Here is a 22,712-nt window from a genome sequence, read left to right on the forward strand (position 1 = left end):
GTCTGGGAATACGTCTGAATATAAACAGTGTAGCTATTCCCTCCGCAAGGCAATCAAACAAGCAAAATGCCAGTACAGGGACAAGGTGGAGTCGCAATTCAACGGCTCAGACATGAGACTTATGTGGCAGAGTCTACAGGAAATCACGGACTACAAAAATAAATCCAGCTACATCACGGACACCGACGTCACGCTTCCAGACAAACTAAACACCTTATTTGCCCGCTTTGAGGATAATACAGGGCCACATCGCAGCCAGCTAACAAGGACTGTGTGTCCCCCCCCTCCGTGGCTGACGTGAGTAAATCATTTAAACGTGTCAACCGTCGCAAGGCTGCTGGCCCAGACGGCATCCCTAGCCAGGTCCTCAGAGCATGCGCAGACCAGCTGGCTGGTGTGTTTACGGACATATTCAATCGCTCTCTATCCCAGTCTGTTGTCCCCACATTCTTCAAGATAGCTACCATTATTCCTGTACCCAAGAAGGCAAAGATAACTGAATTAAATGACTACTGCACCGTAGCACTCATTTCTGTCATCATGAAATGCTTTGAGAGACTAGTCAAGGATCATATCACCCCCACCTTACCGGCCACCCTAGACCCACTTCAGTTTGCATACTGCCCCAACAGGTCCACAGACGACGTCATCGCCACCACACTGCCCTATCCCATCTGGACAAAAGGAATACCTATCTAAAAATGCTGTTCATTGACTACAGCTCAGCATTCAACACCATAGTACCCTCCAAGCTCATCATCAAGCTGGAGTGCCCTGGGTCTCAATTCCACCCTGTGCAATTGGGTCCGAGACTTTCTGACTGGCCGCCCCCAGGTGGGGAAGGTAGGAGACAACATCTCCACTTCACTGACCCTCAACACTGGGGCCCCACAAAGGTGCGTGCTCAGCCCCCTCCTGTACTCCCAGTTCGCCCACGACTGCGTGGTCATGCATGCTTCCAACTCAATCATCAAGATTGCAGACAACACAACAGTAGTGGGCTTGATTACCAACAAAGATGAGACAGCCTACAGGGAGGAGGTGAGGGCCTTCGGAGTGTGGTGTTAAGAAAATAACCTCACACTCAACGTCACCAAAACAAAGGAGATGATTGTGGACTTCAGGAAACAGCAGAGGGAGCACCCCCCCTATCCACATTGAAGGAACAGCAGTGGAGAAGGTGGAAAGTTTTAAGTTCCTCAGCGTACACACAGACAAACTGAATGGTCCACTCACACAGACAGTGGTGAAGAAGGCGCAACAGCGCCTCTCAGGAGGCTGACCTGGGGCCATCAGGCCATTTTGACCTGGGACAACAGGTGGGTGCAATTAATTATCAGGTAGAACAGAAAACCAGCAGTAGTCCGGCTGGTGCGTTCTGCCCAACGCATCACCAGGGCCAAACTACCTGCCCTCCAGAACACCTAGGACATCAACCACCCGAGCCACTGCCTGTTCACTCCGCTACCATCCAGAAGGCGAGGTCAGTACAGGTGCATCAAAGCTGGGACCGAGAGACTGAAAAGCAGCTTCTATCTCAAGGCCATCAGACTGCTAAACAGCAATCACTAACTCAGAGAGGCTGCTGCCTACATTGAGACCCAATCATTGGCCACTTTAATAAATGGATTACTAGTCACTTTATACAATGCATTTTAAATAATGCCACTTTAATAATGACACTTTACATTACTCATATCACATGTATATACTGTATTTTATACCTTTATACCTATCTATTGCACCTTGCCTATGCCGCTCGGCCATCTCGGCCATCGCTCATCAATATACTTACATGTACATATTCTCATTCACCCCTTTAGATTTGTGTGTATTAGATAGTTGTTGAGGAATTGTTAGATTACTTGTTAGTTATTACTGCACTGTCAGAACTAGAAGCACAAGCATTTCGCTACACTCGCATTAACATCTGCTAACCATGTGTATGTGACAAAATTTGATTTGAACTAGCTAGTGGTAAACTAAGAAAATATTCCCAATCCATTGCTGAATGAAAATTGCCCACAATTACACTTTCATTCAGAAGCTCAAGCTAGCAACATTGAATAAACTTTGTAACGACAGACCCGCCGGTGTTTTCAAATCTGCGATCCTGCACATCATCAGCTGTTGCACAGACAGACAGCCGCACAGACGGACTGACAGCCAGGAGCCAACATTACCTTTACGACACGCGTTTCTCAGCTAAAATTACACTTTTATTCTGTATCATTTAATACTGAGAGCGATATACAGTAGATAGGCCAATTTGTATGTATTGTTGATGTGTTGCTGTAGTCGTGGATGGATCAGAGTAACAGATAGAATATTCTATATGCATCATAATTACCTGGAGAAATCTGACCAGCAATTTGTAAACAAAACTGATGTACTTATAATTTATAAAAACTTAATTTTAAATCACTTTGAGGTGACAGAAATGGCCAAATAAGCTTTCATCTATCCATTTCAAAACTGGAAAAATATATATATTTTATTTGGGTCATACTGAGTCTGGCTTTAATATGCTGCCCATTAAAAAGTATGAATATTTTGCAAACCCCAACTAGAGGATAAAATTAACCCATGCTTTTACTGTGATAATGAAACACCCAGAAAGATTTGTGGGTAATGGTGGCCATTTTTGTTTGTCTACAGGAGCGTCCAGGAAGTCCGATGGTTGGGTTGGCCTTGGCTGCTGTGAGCTGGCCATCTCGGCAGAGTGCCGCAGGGAGTGCAAGCAGGTGAGAGAGGAAGTTAGTTTGGCCAGTTATGGCCTCATCCATATGGTCTCACCTAATTCCTCATTCTCTGACCCTATAGGCATCATCCAAGAACGACATCACAAAAATATGCAAAAAAGACACAGAAGTAAGTAGCACAAGGTCATGTATTGTGTAAAATAATGTGCTTTGTTTAAATTGAGCAAATGCTTTTGACTCTGAGAGACTGTATGTATTCTCTGCTGCTTTTCCCTGGCCTTTTCCCTGGCTTTTACAAGATAAAGGCAGTGTTAAGTCTTTACGGTCCATCTCAGTATCGTGCTCATCCCCACCCCTCTTTATGAGGTCATTTCCTGTCTGTGTAGCACTCTATCTTAGCTCTGATTGGAGCCACTCTCGTCAAAGGGAGAGAGGAGTGAGCTCATCCAGTCCTGCTGAGAAGATTTAGCTTAGCTATTAGCTTAGCATAGCGTAGGCTAGCGATGTGCTAGCAGAGGTCTCCTTTCATCTGGCTCACCTCCTCGTTCCAAACAAACAAACAAACAAAGCGGCGGGCTTAATGTTTGGTTTGGACCACAACCACAACCAAACTCCCCCCACCAGCTTTAATTAGGCACTGGCCCCTTTCATCTTGCCCTTTCATGAATCCTTGTGAGGGGAGCCAAAGCACGCAGCAGCACTGGCCTTTATGTTCCTCTATGGTGTTGTTGGAAAGAAGCCAGTTAGTTTTCAGATTAAGTTTTAACAGTACTTAGGACAGGACTGTTTTTATGTTGGTTTTTTTCAATCTTTTTTTAAGCCCTATTTTACCAGGTAAGTTGACTGAAAACACATTCTCATTTACAGCAACGACCTGGGGAATAGTTACAGGGGAGAGGAGGGGCGATGAATGAGCCAATTGGAAGCAGGTGATTAAGTGACCATGGTATGAGGGCCAGATTGGGAATTTAGCCAGGACACGGGGTTAACACCCCTAGTCTTACAATAAGTTCCATGGTATCTTTACTGACCACAGAGACTCAGGTTCAAAAGACGGCACCCTACACAGCGCAATGTCCCCAATCACTGCCCTGGATACCCATTTGATGAGAGATAGAAAGAAAGAGGGGGGAGAGTAGCCGACGAGGGGGGTAGGCGGTGACGAGCAGAACAATAGAGACAGAGAGAGAGGCGAGAAAGAGGAAGAGAGTGATGAGCAGAGACGATGAGAGCGACGCGCACCCGGCACGGCGCCTGTCCCCTCCATCGCCACTCAAGCCTAGGCTATACGCCAGGCGACCGCCATCCAGAACGAAGACGAGCCCAAATGAGCCACTAACTGAGCGAGGGCAGAAGCGACGAGATGACCTTGATGACGTCGATGATGGGGATTGAGATCGATGAGAGAGAGAAAGAAAGAGGGGAGAGAGGAAAAGGGGGAGAGGAGAGAGAGAAAGGGGAGAGAGAGAGAGAAAGGGGGAGAGAGAGAGAGAGAGAGAGAGAGAGAGAGAGAGAGAGAGAGAGAGAGAGAGAGAGAGAGAGAGAGAGAGAGAGAGAGAGAGAGAGAGAGAGAGAGAGAGAGAGAGAGAGAGGAGAGAGAGAAGATGAGAACTCGAAGCAAAGGGAGACCGGTGGAGAGAGAAAGAAGAGAGAGAGACGAGAGCAGAAAACAACGACGAAGCGGAGACCAAGCGGGGCAGAGATGAAGAAAGAGAGGCGTGGAGAGAGAGAGATGACGGGGGGAGACGAGGCAGACATAGAACATAGAAGAACGGCAAACCGGAGCAGGACGCGGGAGAGAGAGAGAGAGAGAACTGACATAATAATTTTTTTTCAATTATACTTCTGATCACAAAGTTATTTTTCTTCTCATTTCCAGAAACCACTCTACAGCTGTATCATCAAAAATGAGAGTAAGTTTCCCAAATCTCCATGACAAGCTGCTAGCCCAAGTCCACCAATCTGAGCGCGATTTTCCAGTGTGATTAAACATGGAGTCAGCTCAGGGCCCTTTGACCTCTGTGAGTAGGAAAAGAGTCACCACTCTGCTTGACAAGCCATGTTTACGTGCCTGAAAGGCAAGGTCTTGACCTTTGGTCCGCAGAAATGATTTCATCTGTCACGGAGTCAGCCAGCCGATGAAGCCCTTATTTGTATTCGGAGCTGCGAAACTGCCTTGCAGACAAGCCCACCACAGATGTGACAGACATGCCTTTGGGCGATTATGAGGATGTGAGGTCTTGGACTTCCCTGAAGTCTAGCAACTAAGGATCACCCCCAATGTTCACCATGCATATTTAATCAGACTATTCTCTAGGAAATCCTGGAAGTCTACTCTATTCTACTCTTAATTCAGCAAAGAAGAGTTCCTGATGCTTGAATGTCGATCATGTTTGCGATGTGTGTCATATATTTTATGAAGCTAAAGGCTATTTAAAAACAAAATAGACTAAATATAATTTATAATAATAATAATAAACTATTTTCTACTCGATTCTGTTTACAATTCCATTGAAGTGAATGACTGATGGAAAGCAAGTTGTAACTGTGTTGTCTGTCTGTGCTGCCTCAGTGGGCTCGGTATGCTGCAGCTATGCAGGGAGACACACCAACTGCAGAGAGTACTGCCAGGCTATCTTCCGGACAGACTCTTCCCCAACCGTCTCTCAAATCAAAGCTGTCAAGGGATACTGCCAGAGCATCAGCCCCGAGCTCATTGGCTGTGTGGGCAACTACACCAAGTCTTACCCTATTAGGAGCCCCATAGACAGTAAGTATATCTAATACTGACCTATCAGGAGCGTCGTAGATACTGAGTATCTCTAATACTGACCTATCAGGAGCTTTGCAGATACTGAGTACATCTAATACTGACCTATCAGGAGCGTCGTAGATACTGAGTATCTCTAATACTGACCTATCAGGAGCTTTGCAGATACTGAGTACATCTAATACTGACGTATCAGGAGCTTCGTAGATACTGAGTATCTCTAATACTAACCTATCAGGAGCTTTGTAGATACTGAGTATATCTGTGCTTTTTAGCCTAGTGGTTAGAGCGTTGGGCCAGTAACCGAAAGGTTGCTGGATCAACTCCCCGAGCTGACAAGGTAAAAATCTTTCGTTCTGCTCCTGAACAAGGCAGTTAACCCACTGTTCCCCGGTAAGCCGTCTTTGTAAATAAGAATTTGTTCTTCTGACTTGCCTAGTTAAATAAAGGTTACATTTAAAAACAAAAAATCATAATAATAATCTGATACTAATCTATCAGCAACCCCATAGATAATGAGTAGTCTTATACCCAAATAATTGCCCAAGAAAATGCCCCTCGGGAGTAAAGAAAAACATATTTCATTGAATTGAAATACTAATCTATCAGGAACCCATTTAATATAGCCAGTGTGTATCTTATGTCTGTGTTGCCTTCCACTGCCCCAGGACCCGCCACTGCCCCAGGACCCGCTGTGGCAGTGCTTCCTGGGCAGCGCCCATCACTGCCTATCACTAAGTTTGTTCGTCCATCCAGGCCTGTACTGCTGCGACCGGGCCGATGAGCCCCACTGCCAGGTGGCATGCCGGCGCATCCTTCGCACCATGACCACGGAGCATGAGATCATGGAGGGCCTGATCAATGAGTGCGGCAGCCAGCCACTGCCCCAGGACCCGCTGTGGCAGTGCTTCCTGGGCAGCGCCCACCCCCCCACCAAGAGCGAGACGGAGACCTCCCCCACCGCCAAGATCGACGGCGCCAAGCTGCACTGCTGCTCCAAAGCCAATACCTCATTGTGCCGGTTAGTTGGAGTCATTGTACTCTGATGAGATGTTTATAATAATATATATGTCATTTAGCAGACGCTTTTATCCAAAGCGACAAAGTCAATTGTGCGTACATTTTACATATCGGTGGTCCTGGGAGTTGAACCCCCTATCCTGGCATTACAAGGACCATGCTCTACCAACTGAGCTAGCTACAGAGCCTTACGGAAACCACATGAATTTCAAGTCAACACATGAAGTGTTCCAAAAACACATTTTCATGTAATCACATATGACAACATATAAAGCAACATGTGATACCATGAAACCACACATGTGAAAACGTGTTTTCAGATTTCAGATTATTGCACATTTCAAGATGTACAATTTCAGATGACTTTATACAGTTAGATGTGCCAGAAGGTTAGGCACACTCAAAGTTTTGGAGATATTTACCTTGTTCAAAGGCAGTGTACATTTGAGTCTGGTTTTACATTCTTGGGTTGTGACTCTGTCTGTATGTTTAACTCGGGTTTTGTCAACCAAAAGGGACATGTGTCAGGAGATCAGCACCAACTGGGGCACTCAGACATGGCAGGAGTTTGATCAGATGTGCGAGTACAACCCTGTGGAGACGGACCTGATCACCTGTTTGGCCGACGTCAGGGAGCCCTGCCAGCTGGGCTGTAAGGACCTGGCCTACTGCACCAACTTCAACAACAGGTATGGTATATACCTAGCTACTATACCAGATAAGTAGCTAGGTATATATACCAGCTGTGCCACTAGAGATCCTGGTTCGAGTCCAGGCTCTGTCGCAGCCGGCCGCGACCATGAGACCCATGGGGCGGCGCACAATTGGCCCAGCATCGTCCGGGTTAGGGGAGGGTTTGGCCAGCAAGGATGTTCTTGTCCCATTGCACACTAGCGACTCCTGTGGCGGGCCGGGCTCAATGCACGCTGACACGGTTGCCAGGTGTGCGGTGTTTCCTCCGACACATTGGTGCGGCTGGCTTCCGGGTTAAGCGGACATTGTGTCAAGAAGCTGTGCGGCTTGGTTGGGTTGTGTTTCAGAGGACGCATAGCTCTTCACCTTTGCCTCTCCCGAGTCCGTACGGGAGTTGCAGCGATGGGACAAGACTGTAACTACCAATTGGATACCACGAAATTGGGGAGAAAAAGAGTACTTTTTTTAAAAAATAATACAAAAATAAAATAAAAACAATTTAAAAAGTATGCATTTTTCTTCCTCTTTGACATTAAAGAGTATTTTGTGTAGATTATTGACAAAAAAATGACAATTAAATCCACTTTTATACCACTTTGTAACACAAGAAAATGCGGGAAAAAAGGGGTGCGAATACTTTCTGAAGGGACTATATTATTATTATTATTATTATTATTATTATATAGTTGCAATATATGACACTCTTAACAGATTATTTTATGCATACATTTTTGTATGAGATCCCTGCAACAAATTCACAACATTTGCATTGTTAGTGCCACGTTTTTACGAACTGAACCACACTGAACCACACAGTACCACACAGTACCAGACTGTACCAGACTATACCACACTGTACCAGACCTACAATAGGTCTACAACAGGTCTGGTACCTACTATACTGTACTGACTAACTCAAAATCCAAAATCCATCCACAACGACTGCATACATCCAAAAACGAGTCTGCAATGCTCTGTTGCATTGATGGGCCTTCTCATTTAGTCACACATCCAATTTAAAAGAGAAAAAAGACACGTAAATTCTAAATTAGTTAATTTCGTTAAACCAGAGTGTAACTCACAAATGGCCGAATGGTGAACTGGCATCCTGCAAACCCATGTTCTCCATCACCTCAAGCATTGGGCTGGTCTGACGCAGGCTAGGCTAATGTGATTTTTTAGTCCTGTAGTGTCACAGGAAGGTCAGGGGAGAAGGCGAGGTTGGGTAGGGAGGGAGTGAGTGAGTGCGTCCACCCCACCATTTTCCCCAGCCCTGTGGTTGGTGGGTTAGTGGCTTCCATACATAACCCTATGTGCACCTCCAAACCCAAACTGGAACCAACAGCCTCGTAACCACATTAAATAATACACTGCAGTTAACACAATGACATTGGTACGTTTCATGTATTTATCTTTCTGTTTAAACGTTGGTTGTGAAACGAAGCCCTGTGTCTAGTCGATCCCATGCTAGTCATTTTGGCTGGCCAACTGGTTGGGGCCGGGTGAAACCAAGACCTCTGGGGTCTCTTCAGAGAGACAATGACTAGTTGACGATGATGTTGCTTTATAGGCTCTGTGAGTGTTGTGGTCGCCTTCCATGACTTTGTGCTAGGTTGTTTAGAGGTCACGAGAAAGAAGGAAAGAGAAAAGGATAGAGAGAAGATAGTGTGTGGTGTGTGTGTGTGGGTGTGTGTGTGTGTGTGTGTGTGTTGTGTGTGTGTTGTGGTTGTGTGTGTGTGTGTGTGTGTTGTGTGTGTGTGTGTGTGTGTGCTACTATAGTTTATGATGTGTGGGTTCCCTTCAACAATCAATGACCTTGGAGGCCAGCGTGTCACAGCTTGCTGCATCCTGGCTTGGGACAGGGCCTGAGATCCATGCTGGACGCCATCAAAGCCGGGCGAACTCACACAAACACACACAGTTCAACAGAATGATCCCCACTCGTGGACTCATCCCCACCATGCACTGTCCACAAGCTCCATTTCATTTGCTTTGTCCGGTTTCAAAAGCATTGTTTTTCCAGGCTGAAGTCAGGGACAGAGAAAATATATGATTGGATAGAGGGATCTGAAGAACGTGGAGCTACAGACTTAAACTCCATCTCATCGCTTGACCTCTCTTTGTCTGTGATATTGTTTTCCATATGTCTTTGTCTGTTGACTGTATGGGTTACAACAAAATAATAATGAAACCATAACATCATTGATTATCATAAAACAACTGTATCAACGCTTGAATTGCAGCCCGGCAGGCAAACGATGTAATCAATGTTCAATCAAACAAAAAAAGGTAATTGAAACTTCTCATGGTAGGCCCTCTTAGAGAAGATTTGGAAATCCCAAGTATTCCATGTATTATTTCATCGGAGAAGATCAATGAATTCCTCTTTAGATGATGGCACCGCTGCTCCCCACTGTGGGATTTAGAGTACAGACAAACAAACGCTAGCTCTCATTTCCTTTGAAGGAGTCCCGGGCCATTGCACGAGAGTCTTCCCCCCCTCGGGGGTTCAAAAGCTGGGGTGACCAGCGGCGTGGGGGCACAGTCGCAGTATGGAAGTTAAATAGGGCTGGAGGCTAAAAAAAACCCATTGTTGACCTCTGTCTGTCTGTCTGTCTGTCTGTCTGTCTGTCTGTCTGTCTGTCTGTCTGTCTGTCTGTCTGTCTGTCTGTCTGTCTGTCCACCCGTCTGCCTGCCTGTCTGTCTGTCTGGACAATATTATTTTCTTGGCATGGCCCAGGGCCCACCAAAGCCCATGGCAGGAAGTCTCAATCCAAATGCCAATCATTCTGAGAGGAGGGTGGGAGAGGGGGGCAGAGCTAGAGAGAGGGAAGTGGGGGAAAGAGGTCATGTACACACACCCAGGACCTAGGATGTTGACTCCGGTTGACTCAAGTTGACTTAGGAGCTAGACCACTAACTTAGATACAACTCTTCTAGTTCTAGTTATTGACTGAGAGTATGGAAACAGTTGCCATAAACACCATGCCTATTTTAAGTTGATCTTTCTTTATTAAGAAGAAAATATGAAGTTATATGAGGAATAGCTGACTCACTGACTGTATTGAGCCTGCTTGGTGAAAATGAAATGTATTTCATAACAATCCTAAATACCTATGCTTTAATTGGAGCTACTTTCCTTCCTTTCCATCTGGGTGGTTTTCAATGTGTAGAGAGACATAAAAGAGAGAGAGCGAGAATAGGAACGAGTCAAGTAAATAAAAGTGAAGATGTCATTAAAGTTTATTTTTGGGTGGAGTGGAAAACCTCTATGACCATTACCCACTACCCACCCATGGGGTCACGTTTGGTTCATGACCTGGAGCTGAGGTAAGGCTGTGGTCCCTCTGCTTGTGGTCAAGACCTCACTTTCCTTCCCCTCTCACACACACACACACACACACACACACACACACACACACACACACACACACACACACACACACACACACACACACACACACACACACAAGAGGTGTGGACTCCAGTCACATGACTTGGACTCACAAATTTGAAGACTTGAGACTGACTTGATATAAAATAAAATAACTGAACCCTCAAGACTTTGACTTGAGACTGATGACTTGAAATTATCTTTCCATGTTTTGTAACGTTTTGACACTCATTTTTTGGCACAGAGTTGCCATGGATTACTCTCCACGCAGACAGAGACAGTATTTTGCAAAACACACAACAGATTGGCTAGTGAAACATACACCCGGTCCTCTGATTGGACCAGAAAACTGTCAAACAACACAGGTCGCGTGAGCTAGTGGTCCTCTTTTGAGGGGTGTGAGTATGAAACTGAATGGGAAGAATCCATATTGTTCATAGTTTACATATTTTAATAGATTACATAGGTAGGCTATAAGTCTACGATTTGTATTTGATATTTATAAATTTTCCTATTTGATCTGGTCACGAACATAGGCCTACGGCATTGCACAAAATTATTGTCTCAAAAACATCTTATCTGTGCTTCAGAACCAAAGAGTTGAGCGTCTTGACTGCTGACCAATGACCAGTCATCAGCATTGGCGCGCAAAGGCGGGCGCACATATTCAGATTAGTGACCAGAAAGCACTTGTTTAATTTTCTACGGTTATGCCCGACAGAAACAGAGTAGCTTACGTTTACATTATCCATATAGAATGCAGTTTAGCAATCTGCTACGGACATATCTTTGCCGGAACAATAGGTTACATGGCGATTTCATTGATCATTTTCATATTTCAGATAGTCCTAGTTTGGGTGAATTAATTAGGCTATATACATCAGTTCTGCGTACTGGCTATGTCTGAAGAGCGCTGTAACATCGCACTGCCTTCAATACTAATGGGATGAAGATGTAACATTCTGGCGAATTTATTACAATATTTGTGAGGAAGAGAAAGGCTAAAGACAGACCATGCTTTCTAACCGCTGCATACAGCAGATCGTCAACCTCTGCTGCTTACAACTAGGCTGTATGATCCTGCTTGCTCTGGACATAACAGAAGTGACATAACATCCCTAGTTGATCATGACTGTCAACATGAATGACTTTTAGCACAAAATGCAGGTACAAAGCGCAGTTTATTTCTGTGTCTTGCGTTTTGAAAATACATCACCATTTATGGATGTAATGACACATTCATAGCCGCAGGAAGTAGGGGTGTTGAGGGTGCTGCAGCACCCCCTGAAAAAGTATTTTTTCAATTATTTTTTCAGAAAGTAGTGCACTGGGCCTTTAATATTAGCGACCGCTATAGCTGTCTGTAGCACCCTGCCATCCAACACAACTCATTTAATGTAAAGTTTTTAAACGTTTTTTTACATGACTTGACACTTGACTCGAAAAAAAACTTGTGAGTGGACTTAACTTGCTCTTAGAATGCATGACTTGGACTTGACTCGAGACTCGTTCTACTTGTGACTCGACTTGAGACTTTCTTGTGACTCGAATAATAGTAACTTGGTTCCACCTCTGACACACAAACACACACACGGCAAGGCAGCATGAGTGGCCAGTGGGAGATTTTAAAGGCTGTTATTAAATCAACCACTGGCTGGAGATCAGCGCTAGACCACATTCAACCTCAGCCCCGGAAATATCCCTCCCTCACCCAGTGGAACCTACAAATCACCCAGCCCACACTGGACCTACATAAACCTACAAATCACCCAGCCCACACTGGACCTACATAAACCTACCAATCACCCGGTCCACACTGGAACTACATAAACCTACCAATCACCCGGTCCACACTGGACCTACATAAACNCGGTCCACACTGGAACTACATAAACCTACCAATCACCCGGTCCACACTGGACCTACATAAACCTACCAATCACCCGGTCCACACTGGACCTACATGAAAGACACTTCCTCCCTCCCGTAGATCATCAAAGAAAATAGTCCTCGCCCCAGCAACAGGTTTCTTCAGGAAGTAGTGCTTCTCGGCACCAGCCGTTGGTCTTTTGTTCCTGGCTTGTATCTGGGATGTTTCTGCAGTGACTAATAGTAGTAAACAGTGGCTGGCCGGGGCGTGACATCATCACAGCCACATCCATGTGCTGTTGAGCTGTGGACACAACATCTGGACTCACAGGGCAGAGTGAACGTGCAACCCATTAGACAGAGAGAGGCAGTGTTGTGTGTTACGTTTTGGTGTATAAGGACATGGGTTTTTGTCTTCTGTAGTAAGATTCACTTTGTGACTCACTTTGTGTCCATGTCCTAACCTCGAGTCGAAGCAACCTAGCACCCATCCCGAAAATGTTAACCGATCCTCTATGTTTCTGTTGTGCGCACATTTGTATTCATTCTGATAGATGCGTGTTCTATTGAGTCCATCTGCTAATTCTATCACGTCTCCCGGTCTTATTGACCCCAGGCCCACTGAGCTGTTCCGTAGCTGTAACATCCAATCAGACCAGGGCGCCATGAACGACATCAAGCTGTGGTCCAATGGGACGATCAAGATGCCCTTTATGAACATCCCCGTCCTGGACATCAGGAAGTGTCGTCCGGAGATGTGGAAGGCTGTGGCCTGCGCCCTGCAGATCAAACCCTGCTACAGCAAGTCCCGCGGCAGCGTCATCTGCAAGTACGTACCCTCTGTTCTCATTCTGTATGACTTTGGTCTAGTTTCCCAGACCCAGGTTAAGCCAACTCCTGGACTAAAAAGTGTCCATTGGAGAAGCCTCATTTAAAGTGCTTTTTAGTCCAGGGATTGGCTTAATGTGGGTCTGCTGTTAATGCGTTACCATTTATCCCGCCTTTGAGAAAACATTCTATCTTGAAATCACCCACCTGGTAAAATAAAGTGAATGAATAGGTAAATAAGTACATACAGCATCCCACCTTCACCTTCAATCGACTCCCGTTGTCACAGTGAAAAGTCCCCCTCAGGAAACAACCGACAAAGTACCAGCTGGAACCTAAAACCACATGAACCAAATACAGGTGATCTCATATAGAGCGCTCTGCTGACACAACATGTAGTCAGATTGACTCAGGGAGGAGGATGTTGTGGTTTCTGCATGGCTTGACTCACTATCCCACCTCGGGTTATTTATGTGCAGATCCTTTGACTGAAAGCAAATCTTTTGATTGGAGCTTTTTCCTCTGAGAGCAATCACACCTGGGTTTCTGTCAGGCTGAATGGGGTAGTTAGCATGTTGGTGACTGTGGTTAACACACCAGCATGTACCTGTACACTAGGCTAGCCCTCAGGGCTGTAACAGCCAATGCATGTGGAGGCCTTATCAATGTGCTCAGGAGCGTGTTCCAGCTGACAGGCTTTATTCACAGGCGCTACACGTGTGTGACAGTGGCCTTTTGTTGCACCTTTATTTACATTTGCATTTCTAGGGGGAGCCCTTGGGCAGACACACACACATAGACAGAAAGACAGACAGACACACACACTCCTTCATTGTTCTGGAGGTAGGGGGGGATTAGGCCTCCTCACGCTACCCCTTTCAGAGTCATTCTTCCTGGGCTGCTTTGGGATGTCAGGGGGCCTGTCTGGAGCTCTGTATCCCCCGCCCAGGCTCTCCCTCCCTCTATATCCAGCCACAGAGGACAAAGACGGGATGTCAGTGAGCGATGGCAGGGCAGAACCCCACATACATCAGTCAGGGCTTAGATTGGCATGTTGTATTGGCCCTGTCCAGTACAACTAAACGCTGTGGCTCCGCTGTTCATGTCTGAGCAAGAAATGTGTGTGTGTGTCTGTGTGTGTGTGTGTGTCTATGTGTGTACGTGTACATGAGTGTGTACATGCATGCTTATGCCCATGTACAAATAATCTGTCTCTTTAAATAATTACTTATACACAGCCTGTACAACTCAACTTAATCTCTTAATCTTCGGCTCTCGGATGAATGACTTTTCTATCACACATAATTGTTTTGTCAATCCTATTTGGCTCAGTGTGTGGAATGCCAGGTGTACCATACTGATTACCTGCAGCACAAAGGTACGTTATTACACTAGCCCGCTCAAGGCAACAGAAACGCAACATGCATTCTTAACTCAGTGTGGGTAAGAAAAGCTGAGACCGCAATAAAGGACTAGAAAGGAAATTACACCCCAGGATGGCAAATCAACAGAGCAGACAGACGGTTGGGAATGTAACATTAGGGCCAGTGGCAAGCCTGAGAGCAGCCCAAGTCACTTCAAACACAAGTCCAGCACTTTAATGTCTGCACCTAAGCTTTCCCGGCACTAGGAGGATGCTGTGCGATGTATGCAGGGAATAGGAATCTGTCTTGTGTTTCGTCTGACCTCACTTTCAATAATAGCCTTCTGCTGTATCTGTCAAGCCAGACGATGCTACAGTATGTCTCTGTTTGTATCCACAAGAAGATGTGACCTGGCTAAACTCTAAACTGGGTTAAAGTTCAGCATCTTTAAACTGTTTGAAACTGTTTTTAGATAGTGTGTTGCACTGAATGAAAATCTTTCACAGTCAAATACGAACTAGAAAGGAGTTTGAAGTGACATTGCATACGTTGCCGTACATGCTGCGTAGCCTTCGATCATTTCCAAACACCTTGCAACGCTGCGATTAGGTTTGCAAAATTCAGCGAACTTTCAATAAATCCTGGTTGGATGATTCCGGATGTCCTGCTTATTCCCTACTAATTACAGGAAAACCAGGGAATTTATAGAACATTCCCGGAATTATGCAACCCTTGTTGCAATAGTGAATGTTCCTCACCCTGTCCTTTACTGGCCGTTTCCCCTGCTGTTGACAACCCTTCAGGTCGGACTGTGTAGACATCCTGACACAGTGTGGTGACCGCAAACGCTTCTACGAGGGACAGACGGCCGAGCGCATCTGTGAGATTCTGTCACCCATAGACGACCCTGAACGCTGCATCCCCCTGGAGAGATATCTCAGTGAGTGGGACTGTGTGTGTGTGTGTGTGTGTGCGTGTGCGTGTGTGTGTGTGTGTGTCTTTGAACAACTAACACTGTTCCCTTACCATTACCAATTGAAGGGACTTACATGATTCATATTCACACAATGAAAAAGTATTTTCATTGAATGTTGATTACACATACATGCAAGGAGTCCAGTTATTACAAGGATAAATGATTCATCTCAGAGTTCTCTAAAGCTTCAAATTAAATTGCTCATTCGTCCCCACACAGCTCCTAGCTCCCTGGGTAACATCATTGAGGAGGTCATCCACCCCTGTAACCCCAACCCCTGTCTCAGCAACCACCTGTGTGAGGTGAATAGGAAGGGCTGTCAGCCAGGACAGGACTGCCTGCCCTACTTCTGTGTGCCTGGTACAGTATAACAATACCGCCACGTAACCCGTATCCACTGTACATAGAGACACACTGTTTTGAGCTTGTTCTACTAAGTAGTATTGCACGGTACATCGAAACGACCGTACTTTTTCCATACTACACACATGTAAAACGATTTGGTAGTAGAATTTTGTTACTTCGGTTCTTCTATCAAATGTGTCTCACCAACTAAATGTATTGAACTAAATAGAAAAGTAATTCGTTTGACCAAGTTTATTATAAAACAAACAGAATGCATCAGTGATTCGTATTCCCTGCAGCTTTCTGACCCAGATATCGATTCATAATGAACCGTTTTTGGATTGCGTAAACAACAACAGTAATTGTGTGATGGCGGGGATGCAGGGTTGTGTTCCAAACAAAACAACTGCAAGTGTGCTTGCTCTAGCTCCTCAACGGCACCGCCAGGAGAGCTAAAAAAAACACCTTATAGTTCAAGACGTCATAAAAGTGCATTGAAATGACTTAGAAACTGTGCACACTTTGAGACACCAGTTAGTCCTCTCACTCAAACCTTGTCATTTTATTTGCCTTATGTTGCACCTACCCCACATTTCCCAGGAATACTGTTATCATGTTACTGAATGTATCCAGAGTATTTTGAGATTGTGTTATCAGCAAATTTGGCAAAAAGTACAGTGAATGTAAAATGCACATAAAATCAACAGTGTAATGTTTGGTTTCAGTCTTGTGTCAGGTGAACTGTTGTGTCCTCAGCTTCGGTCGAATCATTTCCCCATAATCTCCAAACTGTTCCCTTTCAATTACTACCATGGTTATGCATATGCTTTTCATATTTCTTCTGTAGGCCAATTCCCACGAGGGTAAAGGGTTAAGTTACGCATTGTTGTGGTCCCAAAAGGGACAAACCACAGTCCTTCTCCCTGCTTTCTTTTTTCAGTGGCATTATTTTGTTATCGGGTACAATGATACTTAACCTGGTATCATGACAACACTGCTGCTAGGAGAAGGCAATGTGTCCACTGTAAATACATGTGTATGTGTGTAGACGTGAACAGTTAGTCTGACTGCACTGTGTTCTGGGTTTGTGTGTACGTACGTGCGTGTGTGTGTGTGTGCAGGCTGTAAACTGGGCGAAGCCTCAGAGTTCCTGGTCCACCTGGAAGCCCGTATCCAGGTGCCCATGCGTAATGGGCAGGCGGGTTGCTTCGAGGTGTGTACCTGTGGCCAGAGTGGCAGGCTGGAGAACTGTGCCGAGATGCCCTGCATAGACACCTCCAAGACCTGCATTGTCGGGGGACAAAGAAAAAGTAAGCTGCCCCTTACTTGTTCTAAATGGCTCGAATTCATATGACACTTTTCAGTAGGTCTTACTATTTTAAAAGCACAGAGCACTTTACATTGTGTGAGGGTAGTTTGATTTGCCCCATTCACCACCAATGTGTAGCATCCATCTGTAAAGGAACAAGTTAGACGTGCCGACATTGGGCACATTTGTTGTTATACGTCTGAAGCTGACAACTGACAGTTGTTGGACCACAATTGTGTTCAGTAGGCACAAAACGGGAAAACTTGGAAGCACAATACCTGAACTCAACAAAAAAAAAGGAACCCTTATTTTTATATTCCGTATCAAAACATTTTGCTACCCATGCCCTGCTGAACACAACCCAGGAGTTGACTTGGGACTGGAGAGCGCGCTCTGTGGATGAGTTCTTGGTGCTGTTGTGCCTGGTTGTGAAAGTAAAATGCTTCCTGTAGTGTTAACATCACTGCCACTCTCCTTCTTCCCCTAGCAGCATGGCAACACTACATTAAAATAAATAATAATAAAATAATAATAAGGCACCCAACCTTCCCGCGGTCTCCCTCTGGCCCGCCCTATATGTCAATACTGTGACTTGAAAGGAGCCTGCTGCCAGTCTCCTCTCTCTCCCTCTCTTCATCTCACACACACACACACACACTCTTCTGTGAACAGCAGGGAAGAATTCAGCATAGAGTAACCACATCCCCCTCTAGGCTACACATGGCCTTAGTCACTCTGTGATGTTGCCCCCTAGTGGCCTAGTGGCTAATCATATCCCCATAGAGAAACAACACTTTGAATAACAGGATTGTCTTTCATATCTAGGTTTTATATTAGCATTTTTTCCCCCTTCCCCCCTTTGTTTAATGTACCGGCTTTGAATCTACATTTGTTTGAACCAAAATCAGTTTATTGCTTTTGCTTTTATGTTTGTTTTCGCTCCAGTTCAAAAGGGGGGTCAGACGTTTCAGCCTTATTTGACACAGATGTGGTTTGCCTGAGAGTGAGAGTGGTGGGGCTTCGGAGTTCTTATATCCAGCATTAGGAGAGGAACATGAAGTAATCCTATAGGGAAGCCTTAGTTTAGTTAAAGATCGTGTTTTATGTTTCAGATCCTAAAGAAATAAAGGTATACCAGGACAGCCCAAACCCGAGGGTTGCTTTAACTTCTACAGACTGTCTTGTAGATGTGGCCTGTGTGGTCTAGCAGTTAGAGCTGCAGACCCTGGAACACACATACTCTACCAGAGTTGGCATGCTTTCAAATCCCACCCACGCCCTACTGAATCGCAATCTTCCCTGCCATCTCTCCATTGTCCTATTTGTTCAATGAAAAAAACAATAACAAATACGTAAGGAGTGGGACTGCCCCACGGACACAGCAGAAGAGTATCTTGTAGAAGTCAAGTCTCATATTAGCTCCCAGGTCTAATACTGTTGTGACGTGGCGAGGCTGGACCCAGGTGCAGAGAAGAGACCAGAATCAGTGGTTAAGGATAAAGGTAGAACCATGACAACTGTAGGTTCCATGACCCAGATCGCATAGTTTAAGTCTATCAGCTGCTGAAGGACTCAAAGTGTCAGATAACAGTTACATTTGCAGCCCAATAACCACTGAAATCAGACAAGGTCTCACAGGGTGACGATGTGTCCTTGTCCTACAGACCATGGGACGTCCTTCAGGGTAGACTGCCACCCCTGTTCCTGCTTCGCTGGAGAGACCATCTGCTCCACCCGCCAGTGCCTCAGCGCCGACAGCTCAGACGAGGACCGCCGCCGCTTCACTGGTGTGTGTGTGTGAGAGAGAGAGACAAAGAACAGTGTGTTTGTTGATGGTCTTATTGCTATATTGTAATGTTTATTTTTTCCTGATCCTGAAAGCATTTCTCTCTAATCTCTCTCCCCTTGCCCCGCTCTCTCTCTCTTTCTCTCCCTCTCTCCTCCTCTCCGTAGGGCTCCCGTGTGGCTGCCCTGACCGCTTCGTGCCAGTGTGTGCCCGTAATGGCCGCACCTACCCCAGTGCCTGTGTGGCCCGCTGCATGGGCTTCAAAGACAACCAGTTTGTGTTTGGCCACTGCCGCAGCAGCGACCCCTGTTCCCCCAACCCCTGCCAGAAGAACCAGAGGTGAGATACTCCATCACTCCTTCAATCGTTTGTTTATTGGAATGATGACTGATTCAACACAATTGGATTGGTGAGTGCAGAGGTTCCACTATGTGCACGCCATGTCCGATCAATGATTACTTCAAGGAAGGGAGGTAGGAAGGATGCATTTTCAAAGCATTCCATACAGCCTTAGTGGATAAGACTGGACACCTCCACTCTAGAGGACGCTATATCTCTCCTAACAGAGGCCTTGAGCCCTGATCCTATTCCACCTCAGTCAACTAGCAATGTTCCCTCAAAACATTTTGAGACGTTGAGCAAATTTCAGGTCTGCTGAGCGCAAACTTAAATGTTGTGAAAATTCTGTGCAACTTCCAGCGCGTATTTACTGTGAACAATGAGGCTGTACCCGCTTTAAGTTACTGTTAACAGTGGCCAAGTAGGCTGCTGTGGCTATTTGATCATAATGTAGGCCTACCAGAGTGGACTACCATCAAAAACCATGGAGAAAATGCATCTCATAACATTTTAACAAGGAAATAGCTGTTCTATCATTCAGCCTACAGTAGCAGCCAATGTGTGGTGTTCATGTAGGCCTAGATTCCATTCAGGGCTCGGTATTCATCTTTTTATCCACTTGTCCTTCAGACAAGGAGGCGACTGAACATTTTGTTGTGTTGTTTGATGCAATAAACCACTTTACAAAATCAAATGCATTATTATTCCCATACCACTATTACAGAGAATCAGACAAATTATGCTACCCTCTGCCTATTGGCTACATAGCTTATTCAAGCCTGTCTCAAAATACAATACTGGGGGGAAAAAAGCACTACCTGACTTGCTTTTCAAAGATGTGTAGAAATGCAAACATTTTGTGCTCTTGTAGGAAGCAATTTCTGACTAGAAAGGATCTATAACTGGGCTAATAACTTAGTAACTACTGCACCAAAGGATATGAACAAAATTTGCTCACATGGCTACATGCAGCTCTCGCTTTGATCTCAAAACAAGTGCATCTACTCATGACCGCGCATGCTGTAAACCCAGTCCAGTTCAAAGTGAATGGCACAGATCCATATATGGCAATGATCTATTTGCATATAGGCCTACTGTAGCTCTGATTGTTTATGCCGCACCGGTCTGTGTAGAGTACTGGCTGAGTCATATGTGTCAATGCAATAGATTTCTACTCTGATGCATTCTGCCTACAACAAAATCTCTTGCATAGTTTGTTTTGTTTCAGTATGTTGCATTGAAAGTGGCTAATATTACGTTGATTCAATCACAATTTCCACATTAAAGGGAAACGTTGCTAGTGTTAACAGGGAAAACTCTAGAACTGTCACGTTCCTGACCTTATTTTCCTTTGTTTAGCTTTGTTTAGTTGGTCAGGACGTGAGCTGGGTGGGCAGTCTATGTTATTTGTTTCTTGTTTAGGTTCATTGTTAATTAGCCTTATATGGTTCTCAATCAGGGGCAGGTGTTTGACGTTTCCTCTGATTGAGAACCATATTAAGGTAGGCTGTTCACACCGTTTGTTTGTGGGTGATTGTCTTCCGTGTCTGTGTATGTACCACACGGGACTGTTTCGTTTGTTTAGTCTGTTCCTGTTCGTGCGTTCTTCGTGTTATGTAAGTTCTCATGTCCAGGTCATTCTACGTCGTTTTTGTTATTTTGTAATTTATCAAGTGTGCTTCGTGTTCGTCTTGTTTGAATAAATTAATTATGTACTCCACAAAAGCTGCGTTTTGGTCCGATCCCTGCTCCTCCTCATACGAGGAGGAGAACAACCGTTACAAGAACAGTGGTCACCAACCTTTTCTGAGTCAAGATCACTTTCTGAGTCAAAATGCAAGTCGAGATCTACCACCCGGATTTTTTTTAACAGGACTTAAAAAACATAAGCCTATGCAACATTAACCAATTAAAAACAGCACTGTAGCAATGAGGTTTATGCAGTAAGCTATAGGCCCAATACATTATCACCGCATATTGGCTTTGCTTAAATTGTTGTTTGGGACAGTTTTTTTATTATTTAAAAACCTTTGAGGTAAGCTATATGATCACACGGGTAATAGATCCATTGTTGTATTACTTGTGAGGCACAGCTGAGTGACCATACATTTAAATCATTCGCTGTTTGATTGTGTTTTACCTGCATCTGATGGTCAGTCTCAGCGGAGGGCGAGAGCAGCAGACTGAGGGTCCATCTGTCAACACCCCTCTGCTCTCCCTTTCCTCCCCTCACACTGACCAAAAAAGGAACACCGTATTCCAGCTGATGGCAAAACTCGAGTCATACCGCATTATTTCTGCCTCTTGCACAAATTCATGTTGAACAGAGAAAGTGAAATATTCCTCGATATTAAAACAGACCAACGCCGCTAATAATAATAACACAAGCCAATAGATACACTTTCCTACTCATTCATTACTGCTGCAGTGCTTTTTGTAGCGCTGAGTGGAAATAGGAAGAATGCACATTTTATGGCTTATAAAAGTGTGGAATACAAAATGTTGACAGTGCTGAGTGAGAACTTAAACATGAACTCACTCATAAAAACAGCAGCTCTTTGCTGTGTTCGTTGACAGTGTCTCTCTAGTCATGGTTTTAAACATTTTGAAATCTCACAGTATCAACTTTGCTGTAGCTTTATTTTATGCCTGCACTAATGGTAATCTGAGCCATTCGATTGGCCAGCGGTAGGCCTATAGTGCACTTGATTTGCTCTCTGGGCCCACCGGGAAGGAAGAGTTTGTACCTTCAGACACAGTAAACGGTGAAAAATGGCAACAGTTCGCCTACCCGGCGCTGAGGGCTACTGAATCCGGTGCACCTACCGCCAACAGCCCAAGACAAATAAAATAATAGGAACACAAGGCTTTATTCATTCATTTTTTTACATAAATGTTTGGCGATCGACTAGGAATGCCTTGGAGATCGACCCGGTTGGTTACCACTGCTATAGAAAGTTGAGTGCAATCTCGTGCTTCTCTCTGGGGGCTAATATTTGTTCTGCGTGGCAGTCCCAGGGCTGCTGCAGGCAGGCGCGCAACTTAGAGGGAACATTGTCCACTAGTGTTATTTCCTCTCTTGATAGATCCTATTTTCCTGCACCCTTCTCCTCTCTTCCGCTTTTTCTTGAAATCCCCCTCTCAAACTGCCTCGTATCCCGTGGTTGTTTATTCAGGTGTGGCCAGGCTGTGTGTCCCCCTGTGGTTACAGGCGGTAACTGTGTCATAAGGCGCGCCTGTATGGGGTGTGTTATAACCCTCCCCTCCGGAATGGCCTTGAGCTCCCAGCCCTGAGGATCACTCCCTCTTCCCCATAC

The 22,712-nt window shown here is 45.1% G+C and overlaps 1 protein-coding gene across 1 annotated transcript in view; it reads left to right on the forward strand.

Annotated features, from left to right (window-relative positions):
- reck (reversion-inducing-cysteine-rich protein with kazal motifs) overlaps positions 1-22,712 on the forward strand; it is a 53,574-nt gene that overhangs the window by 19,892 nt on the left and 10,970 nt on the right. The window contains 12 exon segments of the mRNA XM_023972493.2: positions 2,659-2,744; positions 2,824-2,871; positions 4,582-4,615; positions 5,275-5,472; positions 6,229-6,493; positions 7,008-7,181; positions 13,065-13,277; positions 15,444-15,580; positions 15,836-15,976; positions 17,083-17,271; positions 18,935-19,057; positions 19,224-19,395. Of these exon segments, the coding sequence (XP_023828261.2) occupies positions 2,659-2,744; positions 2,824-2,871; positions 4,582-4,615; positions 5,275-5,472; positions 6,229-6,493; positions 7,008-7,181; positions 13,065-13,277; positions 15,444-15,580; positions 15,836-15,976; positions 17,083-17,271; positions 18,935-19,057; positions 19,224-19,395 (1,780 nt within the window).

Source organism: Salvelinus sp. IW2-2015, linkage group LG27 (assembly GCF_002910315.2).
Source record: "Salvelinus sp. IW2-2015 linkage group LG27, ASM291031v2, whole genome shotgun sequence".
NCBI classification, from domain to species: Eukaryota; Metazoa; Chordata; class Actinopteri; order Salmoniformes; family Salmonidae; genus Salvelinus; species Salvelinus sp. IW2-2015.